General features: G+C 39.0%; 1 protein-coding gene across 1 annotated transcript in view; it reads right to left on the reverse strand.

Annotated features, from left to right (window-relative positions):
* Window positions 1–15334, reverse strand: part of tmeff1 (transmembrane protein with EGF like and two follistatin like domains 1) — a 90967-nt gene that overhangs the window by 10866 nt on the left and 64767 nt on the right. Inside the window, exons 4-5 of the mRNA XM_011486222.3 lie at window positions 12961–12990; window positions 660–756 (exon numbers count right to left, since the gene is read on the reverse strand). Coding sequence (XP_011484524.1) covers window positions 660–756; window positions 12961–12990 — 127 coding nt within the window. The remainder of the gene's footprint in view (window positions 1–659; window positions 757–12960; window positions 12991–15334) is intronic.

A 15334-nucleotide genomic window follows, 5' to 3' on the forward strand; every position in this document is an offset into this window, starting at 1 on the left:
TTGGATGATATTTGCATGGGGAAAAAAAAAATTCTGCTCAGGACTTTTTTTATGCACAACTTCTTTTTCCCAACATTTGCTCATAAAAAAGTAATGTCTTTTTTTGTTTTCTAAAAGAAGACCTATAGAACTGCATGTGCAGATGAGCATTAATGCTATCTTTGCTGTGTTTGACTATAATTTAGATATATGTTCTGGTCTGACAGGCCACAAATGTCTATCTTTGTGTGACAAAGATAGACAAGAAACTAGACTTCCGTCTTTTTGAGGAATGTCGGACATGGAGCTGTTGGCTCAGATGGGAAAGAAAAGAGCAAAGAGAAGGTGTATAAATGTGGCAAATAGTAACAAGAAGTTAAAGAATGGAAACCAAAAAAGAGAAAAAAAAAGTCTTCTAGAGCTTTGAACCTGGTTGTTATGGATGTAGATGTACAGCATAGAAGTAAAGATAAAGAAGGAAGTAAAACCCTAATTTAAGCTCACAAAGGGGCAGCAGGTCTGGTCTTTGAGAAGCTGAATTTAAAGTATCTTTAGCACACACACTTATGAATCCTCAACAGTCTAGTTTATAGCATCTCTGCCTTGTCTGTGGTGCAGCATCTTGCATTTGTCATAAATCAAAGCACTACTTAAAGTTTCCACTGGTTTCAAACACTCACCAGACATCTTCCGAGTCTTCGTCACACTCGGCTCCATATTTACACGTGCTGCATTTGGTGAACTTTTTCCCCACATCCGAACCTGAACCTTCATCATCTGGAAACAAACCAACACAATTCTTCATCATCATTTCGGATTTCCTTGAGTCTGAATTCAGCAGTAAAATCTTTTTTGCTTCATTCGACAATCTCTTTCGTCAGGGTGAAATCGTGGATGAGTGTTGGATTTCCCTATAGAGCAGGAAGAAAATAACAACCCTCGTAGGAGTTTATTACCAAAAGTATCAACAAAAGTGACATCAGAGGAGTGGCACATCCAGTTTGGTTCACTAAAAGTTTGCAGGATTCTGTCTGGGACAGAATCTGTCACGAACAGACATGCAGTCAAACCCCAAAAGACAAGAATCCTCTCAGAACCCCTTCACAAACACTCTGAATGGATGAGAAATAAAATGGTTTCACAGTGGATGATGGAAAATGCCCTACTTTACTGATAAGCCCCATTCAGAGATGTGCAGCTGAAAAAAAAAGCTTCTGTGAGGAAAGGAGAAGCAAAATCAGACTGAAGTTTGACAGAATCCTTAAACTCTGACTGATTTAAGGTTGGTCCCCTATTAAAGTGTTCTTGGCAACACATTTTCACATTGTCTGTCCTCAAAAGTATACATGGGAACATTAAAAGTGGTTCTAGTGTGAGATTTAGGGTTTTTTAAATTTGGGGATTTGTGAAACGAAAACAGAATAAAGTCCAAAAAGATTAAAATTATGCCTTTCTTTAGAAAATGCTTGTGTGAACGGAAAGCAGGCATGAGACTTTAACAGCTTTAAAAAAAAGCTAAACAATGTTAAAAAAAATGAAATGAGGCATTCTGAGTAAGCTATAAAGAAAAGCAATTCAAACCCTGAATGTTTTGCTTGCCAAAAAATAAAAAATCTAAAGGGTGCCAAGAAAGAAGAGTCAAAAATAATTGCAATAGAGTTGAGTCAGCTTTTAACACGATTGCTGAGTCAGCATTCATATGTCTGTGCTGTGATGTCAGTTTTTAAACACATTTTATCGATGGAAACCCGTTTTTTGAAGGTTTATTTTTAATGAACTTGCGTTTATTGTACAGTTGCCATGGCAACATTGTTGAATCACTGGCTTGATTAGAAAAAATCTTCCTTTTTGTTTCTTTGGTAAATACGTGATAGAAAAACAAAACATTTTTGTTGTTCATACAGCTGCACTAAATGCTCCTTGGAAGGAGGTAAAAAATAATTGGTACGTACAAATTTGATTTTTCTTGGCACATTTAAACTGTAATCCTAAATTGGAACCTTCATGATAAGTTGTTTGCTGGATAGCTCAGTTAGCTGTATGGAGGAGTGGTGCATGAGAAACCGATTCTTAGAGGGCGCTATAAACTTTATCCAGTGTGGGTCTTTGGGCAAGACCCTTTACGCTACTGCCTAACTATGTTGACCCCCTGTGCTGGACCCCAACCTGGATAGAATACAGGATTGTGCCAGGACGGGAAACTGGCATCAAAAATCTCTTCATCATCAATCTTAGTGAATGGTGATTCGCTGTGGCGACGCCTAAAGGAATATGCAGAAAGATGAACAACAATGATGGTTTGAAGCTACCGAGTGAGTCGTAATGCTCACACTAGGAGCATGACGAGGAAGGAGCCTCTGATTGGAAGATTAAAGTTCAGTTCCTGCCTCACCCGTCCATATGTCAAAGTGTCCTTGGGTAAGACACTGAACCCCGCATTGCTCCTGGTTATAGGTTGGTGAAGGTCTCATGCAGCAGAGCTTCCATCAGTGTGTGTATGGGTGAATGGGACTGTAACTGTAAAATCCTTTAGAAGCAAATGTTGCTGCATTAAAGATTCATCTGAAGCAACAAACTTTCAGATGTTTGCAGTTTCTGCAAAGCCAAAGGGAGATTGAAGCTTCTTTTGCTGAGATGCGAGTCATGAAACTGCTTGTTGCTTCTGTTTCCTCCACCGTTGCACTCCTCCATCAACATAAAACAAGTAAAAAAATAACAAAAAACACCTTCCTAATTTACGTTGTGTGTCTGTTTCTGCTCCATCGGTTGCTCCACTTTTATCTTCAACCTTTAACGACACAATTATCTTTGAACATTATTGTTCCTGCAGCGCTTTCCACAACACTGACTTGATTTCATTTCCAAAACAACCTCCAGCTCACTTTCTGCTGCGCTGCCACCGGTGACGCTGATGGCGCCCCCTCTGCCACCGACACGGCTCACACACTTTTCTATCAGACACAGCCGACTGTGTGAGGAGACTCACGGAGCTTATCGGCCAAATGGAAACGGAGACGGCGCATTACGGTCTGCTGGTATTATCATCATCATTACAGGGACTGGGTTTGATAGCATGGCACTGGATGACGTCTGTTCTCCTGCAGAGCAGATGATCCACTAACAGCCACAACAACAAAAATCAAAAAGCCACAGGAATTATTCAAGGCTGCCTTTCATCAAAGCAGACATTTTATGAATCATCAGGAGCAGTTCTGCTAGGATCCTGCGGTAGGACGAGTTAATGACCATCCCTAAAAGCTCAGCCCAAAGCCATGAAAATCCATTTTTTAACCTTTTTTCAGTGTTTTGTTTTGAAAAAAAAAAAGCATTAAAAATATGATGAAAGCGTGGGATTCACAGCAGCTAAATAAACTACAAACAATATACAACGGCAACTAAGACTGGGCGTTGAGTTTAATGCTGTTTTCCCAGAAAATGGACATTTTCACTCAAAAGAAAACTTTAGCTTTTTATTCTTTCTGAAAGTTAACTGTGTCAAACCATGGTCTGAATGTCAAACACAAACCATGGTCTGAATGTCAACTCTTGATTCTCATATTCAAAATTGGTGTAGGACTTTTATCTTCCCAGACCACTCTATTTTTGATTTTTATTTTTATTTGAAATGGTTTATTTCAAGCAATCAAATAGAAATACACAAAAGCAATACAATCATCAGTTATACATTCATACGGTAACTAATCAAACTTAGGATAATTAGGCAAATTAATAAATATTGCTTTAAAGGGAGTAGAAGGAAGCAAACCTATATAATCCCACCCCGTTATACTATAAACATTTTATTACATGATTTATCAATATCAATATTTCGATTCATATGATTTTTCACATTTTTCCCTGGAGGACGTCTGATGTCATAAATTGTGACAGTCAGTGAACGGGTTTCCATGGGCCTTACATGGGGTTTCCACTGGAAAATTAGCTCCAGTGTTTACATTCTTTCAAGTACCGTAACTCTTCAATCATTTATGCAACAAACAAAATTCCAGCAAAGTCTTTTTTGCAGAAAGTGAGCTTTGCCCTCCTATGTAACACTCTAAGTTAGAAATGTGTTGCAATGTGTTCCAAAAATTTCCAAAAAGACGGGCCTGGACATGTGTTGGTTTCAGCAGGGACACCTTCCGTGCCAAGTGTAATTTTCAAACCATGATTTCTTAGTGTCTTACCAACAGTAACCGTGGAAACGGTGGTCCCAGCTCTTTTCAGGGCATTGACCAGCTCCTACTGTGTAGTCCTCACCTTTCTTAAGATCACTGAAACCCCATATGGTGAGATCTTGCATGGAGCCCCAGTCTGAAGGAGATTGACTGTCATGTTGGGCTTCTTCCATTTTCTAATAATTGCTCCAACAGGGGATCTTTTTTCATCAAGCTGCTTGACCATTGCCCTGCAGCCCTTTCCAGCCTTTTGAAGGTCTACAATTTATTCTCTGGTGTCTTTGGACAGCTCTTTGGTCTTGGCCATGTTAGTTAGTTAGTAGTTGGAGTCTTATTGATTGTATGGGGTGTACAGTTGTCTTTATGCAGCTAACCACTGCAAACAGCGGCATCAAACCCAGAGCATTAAGTTGAGTGGAGGTGGACTATTTAAAGGTGGACTAACAGATCTTTGAGGATCAGAATTCTAGCTGATGGGCAGGTGTTCAAATATTTATTTGCAGCAGTAGCACACAAATAAATGATTTAAAAAATCATGCAATGTAATTTCCAGATTTGTTTTTTACATAATGTCTCTCACAGTGGACATGTACCTAAATGAAAACTGACCATGAGTTCTAAGTGAGAACTCGCAAAATCACAGCCTTTTCAAATAGTTATTTGTTCAACTGTATAGTCAATAGCTGTTCCTCACAAAAGCCAAGTGGATCACAGACAACATGGATGACATCAGAACAAGGACAGCAGTCTGTGCAATCTTATCAGAGACAGCGGAATAGTAAAATCCTGACATGGTCGCTGCGATGAGCTGCTGTGTTGACAGAACCAGCAGAACAGAAAACCGACAAAACACTGTCTCTAACACGGAGGACTTTTCTTTAAAGGTGCTTCTAAGAGAGAAATATAATCAGGTTTTATGAAACACGGGCTTCTTGAATACAGCAAAAAATAATGTTTGTCCAAAAGTGTGCAAAAATTGGGCCGCATGGCTTAAAAAGAGCTAAATTGGCCAGTTCAAATGAATACTATACTTGTTAGTGTTTGCTACTATAACTGACCACCATGCAAATACAACACACACTGCAACTGAAGACACAAAAAACAAAACAAATGTCAAAGGGCGTGGGTGTCCATAAGAGGCCTGGATTTAAATGATGGTGTGATGTCAGATGTCTGGTTGTGTATCTGAGTTGTGTGTGTGTGTCTGTCTGCAGAGACCCTCCACAAACAAAGATGCCTCTCCGCTGCAGATCCTCATCTATCGATCGGCAGCCTCAGAGCCCCAACTGAGCTCTCCATGTTCAATACATCCGAGCACAGCGGGCCAATCTGTCAGCCAGCAGCCACACACACACATTCACACAAGCATGGACACAAACACACAATGCACACACTAAACCACCAAGCCATTCTTTTGTGTTTTTCATTGTAACCTTTTTTCCCCCGCCCCCAAAATCATGTTTCTTAGAGTGAATGTAAAATGATCAGAGTGATATCTCTACCGTCTCATTCATAATGCAGCTTTGTCTGAAGAAGATCACATGACCACCTCCACAGGGAGACATCCATTTACCTCTGGTTTTCTATTAATGTTTTACTCTGAATTTCACTTTACATGTAAGAGGAGACTCACTAAAGGCGATGGACAAAGGAACTTTTTGCTTTCCGTCACCTCAGAAAATAATAAATCTCTTTCATGTGAACAGTTTCTCTGCATTTTGCAACATTTCCATGTGTCGGTGTGACTGGTTTCAAATAAGACATAACGTTTGATGAAAATTGTAATCTTAACATGTACTTGTAGCATTTTTTTATGATGGAGGATGAAAATTAAGCTTCAGTTAATTATATATATTTTAATAATATATATTATAAATATTAAACTTGAATTTAGGGAGGACACTTGATTTTGTGGGCTTTCAGGTTTTACAGGATTATTAAGAACTGCAAATCTCCCGACCATAAGAACCTTGCCTATGTGTAAATATTGTATCTGTTTTTTTGCACCAACTTGGTGATGGCTTTAATCTCATGAAGGGACAATAAAATGCCTTCAGATTACTAAACGTCAAATCATCACCATCAACAATGGCTGCTTCTTGTCGTAGAGATGCCAGAGTTTGTGTTGTTGTTTCTCTGGTTGTGGTGAATACTGCTATACAAGCCTATGAAAAAAAGCAAAAACATGCATAAAAACAAGCAGAAAGAAGAAAGAATTCTTCTAAAACCTGCTCCTGCCAGAAATTCTATTTATGCATGAATCAAAAACAGGGGGGCAGCTCTTCATCCTCATCATCATCACTTCCTAATGCCTTTCTAATAGAAAAATAGAATCTAGAGATGGAAAGACATCTGTGCAGAAAAACCTCGGAATGGTTCTTTTTACCAGCTTAGTCTTGATTTTATTTTTGACAGTTGTATTTCTTTTCCCTTTTCATTTTCCTCACAAAGTTTCCTTTTACAGAGATGCCTCTTCCCATTACTTCCAGTTTTTCCAATTATCAATAAAGTAGTTTCTTTGACCTAATCTACTTCTATTTTTTTTTTATGACTTTTTGGAAATAAATGGTTCTGGTGAGCATCAGGACAGCCTGTAATTCGCTGTTGGATCTTTGTGTCTGTGGAAGTTTCTTCACACTGTCTTTTGTGAACCGAGTCAGTAATGTAAAAGTCAGCTGGTGTCCGTCACGTGAAAGAGTATTTTACACACTAGCCGTTATGTCCTCCTCCACCACATCCATGAACCTCCTCTCTCTTCTTCATGTAAGCCCCTTTCCTGGTAGCTACAACCTCGGCATCCTTTAAAGACCCACTCCAATGAACATTGTGTTTTTTGGTCATTTTCTTTATGATGGAAGCCATTTGCAAAGAAAATTAAGTTTAACATAGCATTTCTTAGTTTTTCTTAATTCAAATCGTTTTGAATCAGAAAAAGTTTGTATCAGTGATGTAAAAGCTACAATCAGTGTGCCATAAGCTCCTTGCTCCGCTCCATTCTGATGCATCCACTTGTAGACGACTAGTACCTTGTACGTCTTTGTTTTCCTCGTCTGAGCTGTTTTTTGGCTCAGACCTGTATGGCTGGACAGCTCCAATATTTCTCACCATTTTTGTTGCACCGGTAATGTTAGGTTGGGGTTGTAAGCTAGCAGGAGAGCGTGTACACAAAGGGATGATGGGAAATGAGCACAGATTTACTCCACGCCAACAATCCCCACCCACAATCTCAGAGGGGAATTTCTAATGAACTACTGCCGCTCTGCAGAAACTCTGTCTTAGAAAATGACTCTTTTTAGGGTAAAAGCAGCAAAATCATAATTAAACATCTGGGAATGTTTTTGCAACAGATCCTCTTAGCATCTTCAAACCATCTCAATCTGCTTCCTTAATTTTATCTTTTGAACACCTACCTTGAGCTGACCCTTGTCTGATTCTATCCATCCTCATTACTTGCAAAGATAACCTCAACAGCTTCAGCTCTGCCTCCTGTCTCTTTCTCAGTCTCTAAAGCAACAACACAACTGCTCTTTCTACTGATGCCACTTGTGTTCCTTTCATTTACACACAGATTCTCTGTCATCCTGTGACTGATCTTCACTTTTTTTCTTATTTTCGGAGCAAACCTCCACTTCCCTAGATGCTCTGACTGCAGATTACAATGTTATTTTCCTTTTTTCTGTAACTTTCCTGTAACTATTATTTTCATTTTTGGATTTCACCACTCACATCATCTTTTCATTTATTGTATAATCATTCTTATTGGTCTGTTAATCATGATTATTTTAGCCAAAGCAAAAATACCTGTGTTGTTTCCTAGAACATAGTTTCTGCAGAACGGCTGTAGTTCATTAGAAATTTGCCTCTGAGTTGTGGGTGGGACTGTTGGAGGGCAGCCACCCCATCCTCCCTTTTCCTTCCCATTGCTTAGAGATTGGAGATGACAACTTGCGGCCTGCTAAGCGCACTTTTTACATCACAAATGCACTGGTTTTTAAACAGCAATTTTTTTCTGCTCCTGATTTACAACTTTGAAGAAATTCTCAGAAATGCAATGTTAATCTTAATTTTGTGTATGTATGTCCTCTATCATCAGAATAGCCACAAGAACATGTTAAAAATACCATAAACCCATTTTCATCTGAATGGGTCTTAAGCTATTCTTCTTTTTATAACTATCAAGTTAAAGCTCAAACAAATTTTCTAAGAAAACAAAGGCAGTGTCATCTGCAAACTCTCGTACTGAACAGATTAATTACAGCTGAGAAACATTTATGTCTTTTCACCGGGACCGGAAGTCATGACAACCACAGATGAACGTTTGCTGTCGTCTGCATAAACTGCCCATTTTCTCCTTTAATTCCTTTCTCAACTGTTCTCTTTGTTTAGGAGTTCAGTGATTCCACTTTGAGCTTTAAAAAGTACCTGTATTAATTAAATACTATAATAATGTAGAGTTTTCTGCATCTGGATAAAGAAGTGTGAGAAGTGTTTTCAGAGAAACCATCAGACATTAATTTTGTAAAATAATAGTCTGGTTCCATTTTTTAAAAACAAAGTTTGGTTGTTTCCAAATGCTGTGTTTCTCCTTTGCCCAACACCCAACACTTTTTTTAAATGATGGGAAAAAAAGTCACATAAATCACAAAAAATCCTCTAAGACACTTCCAGCTGTAGGTGAGTGTCTGAAAGAGTTCACTTACAATCTGTGGATTTTAGGGAACACCACTTACACTTCACAATCCACTTAGGATGGATTTTGGGATTATCAGAGTTTTTTTTTGGGAGCAAAACCAGACCACAGAGGCAGCTTTCATTCTGCCGACGGGGTTTGTCATCACATCTGTGCCTCCTCAAATCCTCCAAGACAGAGAGGAGACACACACGTCACCTTCCAGAGGCAGGAAAAGGCCAATTAGACCCACGTGAAAAGGTTAAAAAAAACAGAAAAGGAAGCTGAGAGGAGATCAGACTCAAGAAGCCACATTTCAACAGTGACGACGCTGCAGAAAACTGCTTTAATTAAGGTGCTCAGATGTCATGCAATTAGAATGTTGATTATCTTTGTGCAGCTGTCATAAATGGGTTTGTTTTTATCTGCATGTCGGCCTCATTTTCATCTGAAAACAGTGTTCCACCTGCTGGAAACTGCTGCTAAAATCCCAATGTAAAATGGAGCAAATTTTTGGTTTGATTCAACAACATGATAATTTTAACAAAGTAAAGTATTCATCTTTTGCACTCGGACTTCATTTTAAAGTCAAACTCCACTCATGTTATCATTTAATGTAAAAGTGTTCCTAGTGGTCTCTAGTGGTTTCTGCAGAGCAGCAGTTCCTTAGAAACCTGCCTTTAAGCTGTGGGCATGACCGTCTGCGCAGAGGAACTCCGCCCCCCTTCCCCTTCCTATTGCTGAGGGCTCAGGGCAGGTGTGCTTTTGATGTCACAAATACCCTCTTTTTCAATGACATTTTTTCTTCTGCCCCTGATTCACAACAATTTGAAAAAAGAAATACTCATAAATTAGGTTTATTTTTTTCATATATGTCCTGTATCATCAGAAAAAAGCCACAAGAACATGTTAAAAACACAGAAGAATTCAATTTTCATCTGACTGGGTCTGTAAGCAATTTAAAGGAAATAAAAATGTTTTACAGGTTGACTGATTATTAAAGCAATTCACTGAATATATTTATTTTTTAATAATCTCAGGTTAATTTAAAGTCCAGCCCTGTGAAAATGCAAGTCACTGTCAGAAAATCATTAGAATGACAGATCTGTTATGAATAGACGCTGGAAGGCTAAGCTAGAAAGTAATTGATTTCTGCAAACCTGATGAGTTCACTGAAAGTTTACCTGTAATTTTAAAATTTTAAAACAAGAAAAAAAGTATGATGAAACCTAACTGTAGAATGAAATGTTAGGACGCATCTAGATCACTAGACTGTAGTAAATTACCGTCTGTATGTTTTAAAATGTAACTTTCACTGCCTCTCTCTCAGGCCTTTGGTGATATTTCAGGTTAAATAAATATCAATGACTCATGCAGCGCTCTGTGGGGGTTTGTGTTTGATTTGATGATTTTTAACACTTAGCAGAGCTGATTTGGAGATGGTGGGTGTGGGTGTTGTTGGTGGGGGTGTGTGCTGTGAAAAGCTCACCAGTGATGCTGACTTTCCATAAAACTCTTGATTATGAGTACATTTAAATATACTTGGACTTGTTTATCTTCCTATATCCGTCAGGTTTCAGGAAGGGATATTAAATCCCTGAAAGAGTTTGAAAAATTATTTGTTTTATTAAACATTTACCGAGAGAGACATTTCTCGATAAAAGTCTCTGGTTGGTTTTTCCCTTTTTGTATTTTTGTGCTCCTTTATGATCAGGTTACCACACCTTTGGAAAGCATTTTGGTTTATCTGGTGAAAAGTTGTGGAAGTAAATGGAGCCGGATCAGTGCATAAGGTCACCACTGTCTGATCAATGGTTAAATAATCAAGTATGTTTTTGCACCTTTAAAGTCCCACTTCAATCCAATCATCTTTTGATCTACTGCAAAAGCGTTCCCATTGGTCTTTTAATTATGATTATGCCATGTTTAGCCCAAATTAAAAAAACCTGTGAGAAACCTAGTTTCTGTAGAGCAGCAGGAGTTCATCAGAAATTTGCCTCTTTTTTTGTGGGTGAAACTGTTGACACGGAGCAGGCCTTCCCTGACTTCCTATCATCCCTTTGTTCATACTCTCTCCAAATAGCCTACAGCCCCTCACAACCCCGAACTGACATTACTGTTGCAACAAAAATGATGAGCAATATTGGAGCCGTTCAGCCTTACAGTTATGAGCCAGATGCCAGCTCAGATGAGGAAAATGAAGACGTACATGGATCTAGTCGTCTACAAGAGGATTCATCAGAATGGAGCGAAGCAGGGAGCCTGTGGCTTTTCAAACGACTATTTTCATCTGCTCCTGACTCATGTTGAATAAAGAAATACTCACAAGTGCAATTATAAACATAATTTGTCCTCCATTATCAGAAATATGCCACAAGAACCTTTAAAAAACACCAGAAACCCGTCTTTCATCTGTGTGGGTCTTTAACCCTTTAACAGCTGAGTATGTGTTGACATTCTCTTGACGACTGTAACTCTTCAACTGTTGACAAAATTAACGTAATTCCAGTAAATTTTGAAGTGGAGAAAAGCAGCCTTGCCATGATATGCAACACAGTAGTGAAGTGCTTCTGCAATCAACGTAAATCAAGTGATTCTGTCACAAAGGTGCTCACTTATGCTGCACTTTTCATTAGATATGTGTTGCATAACAGTGCAAAGCTGATATGATAAGCTGCTTTTCTCCGCATCAGAATCAGCTTGATTGTGTGAATCAGCGGCCGAAGAGTTACAGTATGTCTAAGAGTGTGTGTTGTTTAGGTGTTAAAAGGTTCCTTCTTGTAAAAGAAATAAAAATGCATAAACTACTGTCTGTCAATTTGACATGGGGTGAATGTTATGAAGGAGTATTTTTTTAAAGGGTCTATACCATGCTCTTCTTAAGCCTATTATAGAAGACAATATTGATGTATATGATAATATATTACCTTTGGCATAAAAAAAGAATGAATTTTTTACTAAATATTATTTATTTTCAGTTCATATACCAAACCGGTAGTAAGACAACTCAATCTCTGAACCGCCTTTTGCTCCGTGTGGGTGCCGTTCATCTCACAACATTAACTTAGAGTTGACCTCGGCAGCGTGTCAGCAACTCGCTCAAGAAAACAAACAACATATGAACGTTTGCAAAGATAGATGTGCATTTAAAATGAAAGTGTTTTTGCCAAACACTGCTAGCTAGCTCAGTGGAGAAAGTGGATGTGTGTTTTAGTCTGTGGGCGGGGCAGGCAGCACAGACTGCCCCGCTGTTCTCACTGGCTGTTCTCACTGGTCTACATCATAATGTGAAACCCACTCGTTTCTGTGGGTAGGGAGGGGTTGGTGCTCAGAGCGCAGGCTTTTAGAGGAATACTCAGAAATGCTAAACAGATCAAAATACCACTTTGGGGTTTCTTTTCTTAAGGAATTTACATTATAATACTCTTAAAAGTTTAAAAAATTGATTTTGCCTGGTATAGGCCCTTTAACATAAGAGGTCATTGGGGGCTGGGCCTTTTGACTGACAGGTGACTGTTGACCTGTCATCTCTTAAAATAAATAATGGGGAGTGTTCTAACAATACCACTTCTGTCACAGTATCACTGCTGAGTTTAACTTTAATCTGTTTTGTTTCTGAATTATTTTAAATAAACTAAATTGCACCATACACGATTCCTTTGCCCTCAGGGGGGTCCGGCAGGCCTGCCCACATGCAGATGGTAGGAAAATTGCCGCCGGCACCCAGCTCCACTAAAACCCCTCCAGGAGACAGATTAAACTGCAGACCCTGTGGTCCAGATTGCAGATGGTTGTAAAATGTCTCTATTGCCAAATCTGGTAGGAAGGAGGCGGAGCTCCCACAGGACAGAGACGATCCGCCTGCTCCTCTGGGAAGACTTTATGATGAAGAGCTCGTCAGTCCTTATTAGAGGATTTAATTAGCAGCAAGGGTCGTGTGGAGGAAAACTAAACCCTCAGGGATGGAAAGGCGTTCTGAGATCCAGACTTTTCAGGTTTTTGACCTCGTAGTAGACTGGTGTTTGTGGCAGACAGATGAGGAGTCGGCTGTAATTGATTTGTGTTTGACTTTCCCTCCTAGCGCAACACAGGAAATGAAACCCAGAAAAGGCCAAAGATAAATCAAACACTCACCCTCTCCATCTCCTGAACCAGAACCAGGGTCTGTGAAGACAAACAGGCAACAACGACTGTCAGGTTTATCCTTGTTCAAGGTTTAAAAAAACAAACAAGCAAACAGATGTTGCTATATTTTCACTGATGCTGCAGAAAGAAAAAAAAACATTTATGAGCAGAAGAAAAAGCTCAAACCTGCAGGTGAAACTGATTTATGAACCAGTGCTAATAAAAGTTATGAGAAAGGATCAACATGATGGAATACCTGCATGCAGGAACACTTTCATGTTTTGCAGCAGGTACAAATGAGGAGAGCGGCTTTCTAAAACCTGGAGTGAAAGTCTTGAATGAACTAATGGAAGCGGCTCCTGGAGTTTCTGGCACACTGTTGCTGCATTAAGAAATGGACACCAGCTGCTTTGTCTAATTAAATCGAAAGCAGCCAAACTTCCTAAAATAAGTTGTCATGAGACACTTTTTTAATTTAGAAAAAAAAGAAGTGAGAGGTCTTTCATTTGATGCTACATTTGCTTTTAAAATGTTGCATTAAATCAGAAATTACAGAATGAGATACAGCGTTTGGTGTGGCGGGACCAAGACAAGGGTTTATGTAAAGAATGAAGAATATGACTCATAGTAATACTAGGAAACATTAAAGTTTTATCTAACTTTATGAATCATAGAAGCTCTGTAGTTGTGGTTTTTGCTGGCCATTGCTAGGTTAAATTTGGTTTTACCACAAGCTAAGGTTGCTTTCACCCTCAGACTTGGCTCAAGTCTTCCGTCTTAATTTGATTTGCTTTCACATGCAGAGCGCTCAGCAGGAGGACTAAAAAAGGAGGAATAACAGTGAGACAATAACACCAAAGAGTTATTTTTGCATTTGTTCTGTTCCCTTCCTCAGCTAAGCAAAATGCTGCTGGCATGAGATTCTTATAGTTGCTAAACTCTATCGTTGCTAAGGCTACCTTTCAGATTTTTATACTATTGACCTTAAAGTAATTTTTCGGTAGGTTTAATGATCTCTAAACCAAACGTTCTTAATTTCTGCAAATATATAAATGAGGTATCATTCCTTCATCTTTTGAACAAATGAGGTTGTGACTTCTGTAGTCATTATAACCAGTCTTTCTATGGTACCTTTTTTTAATACGAATTTGCTAATCCGAATTTTTAAATGACATTTTTTTTGTAGTGCAAGTTATTCAAGTTACAAACTGGCCAATCAGATGCCTCAATGGTCTGCTTAAGGGGTGTGGCTTTCTATTAAGCTCACTCCTGATTGGCAGGAGTGGATCCCATAATAATGTTCACGCAGACCGACTTGGACCAATCACATCTTACTGACGCCGTCTGGCTCCAACATGGCGGCGTCCGGCGGCTGAATTGACATCAGTTGGTTGGATTTGGAAGGAAGTCATTTTCTATGGTTGACGTCACACTCACTCGGTCGTGTTCTCAAAAACAGTCAGTTATAAAAAACAACCTCTGACAATGTCTGCTGATGGAACTGATGGACAAAAGACACACCTGGACAACACAAAATCTATCAAGCAATAATGCGTACTATTTGTTTCTGCACGTTTTTGGTCCACAACTCCTGATACAAAGTCAATGCAATACAATGTATTGGTTCAATCTGTGAATATAAAGTGCTTATTCTCTCTGGTTTTTAAGTTTCAAGTGGTATAAAGTTTGAATGGAAAAAAAGAAAAAACCTTTGACAAGGAAAATAGAAAAAACAGAAAAAAGACCATTTTCAACAACATATCATACATGGTTTGCAGCAGGTGTGTTCATTATTTTGTGACTCATTTATAATGATTCAGTGCAAAAAATGTCCAAATGTTTCTCATTTAAGAGACCCTGAAGACTCTACTGTGTGTCCACCAACATTCACACGTTCTGAAAGAAACTTTTTAAAAGAATCCTAACACGAAGCAAACAGCAACTGTTAAGAAAGTGCAGCAGCTTTTTTCTGATGAGCTTTAATCTTGTGAGTTGAGGATAAAAAGAGACGGTAGCCCAAGTGGACCTCAGATCTGAGCCTCCAAACTATTTCTGATCAATAAAGTTCAAAGACATGAGAAAAACGATTAAAAAAAACAAAATAAAAAAGAGAAAATGTGATGAAAATCAACACCTGCATCCGTCTGCTCTTCTGTTCATCGAGCAGGTACAGATGGAGGGAAACTACGGTGATGAGACCAAACTGTTCATTAGGCGGGCGCTCACATTAACTCCGGCTTTGTCACCACAGAGTGGATGAAACCTGCTGAGAAAATGAAACATGCTTAATGAAGCGTGCAGAGGGTTTTATTGCTGCTTCCTGCGCTGCAGTACACATGTGGAAATCACTTAACGTCCCGAAGCAACACAAGCAGCCGCTCCT

The sequence above is a fragment of the Oryzias latipes genome, chromosome 17, assembly GCF_002234675.1.
Source record: "Oryzias latipes chromosome 17, ASM223467v1".
In the NCBI taxonomy this organism is placed as follows: Eukaryota; Metazoa; Chordata; class Actinopteri; order Beloniformes; family Adrianichthyidae; genus Oryzias; species Oryzias latipes.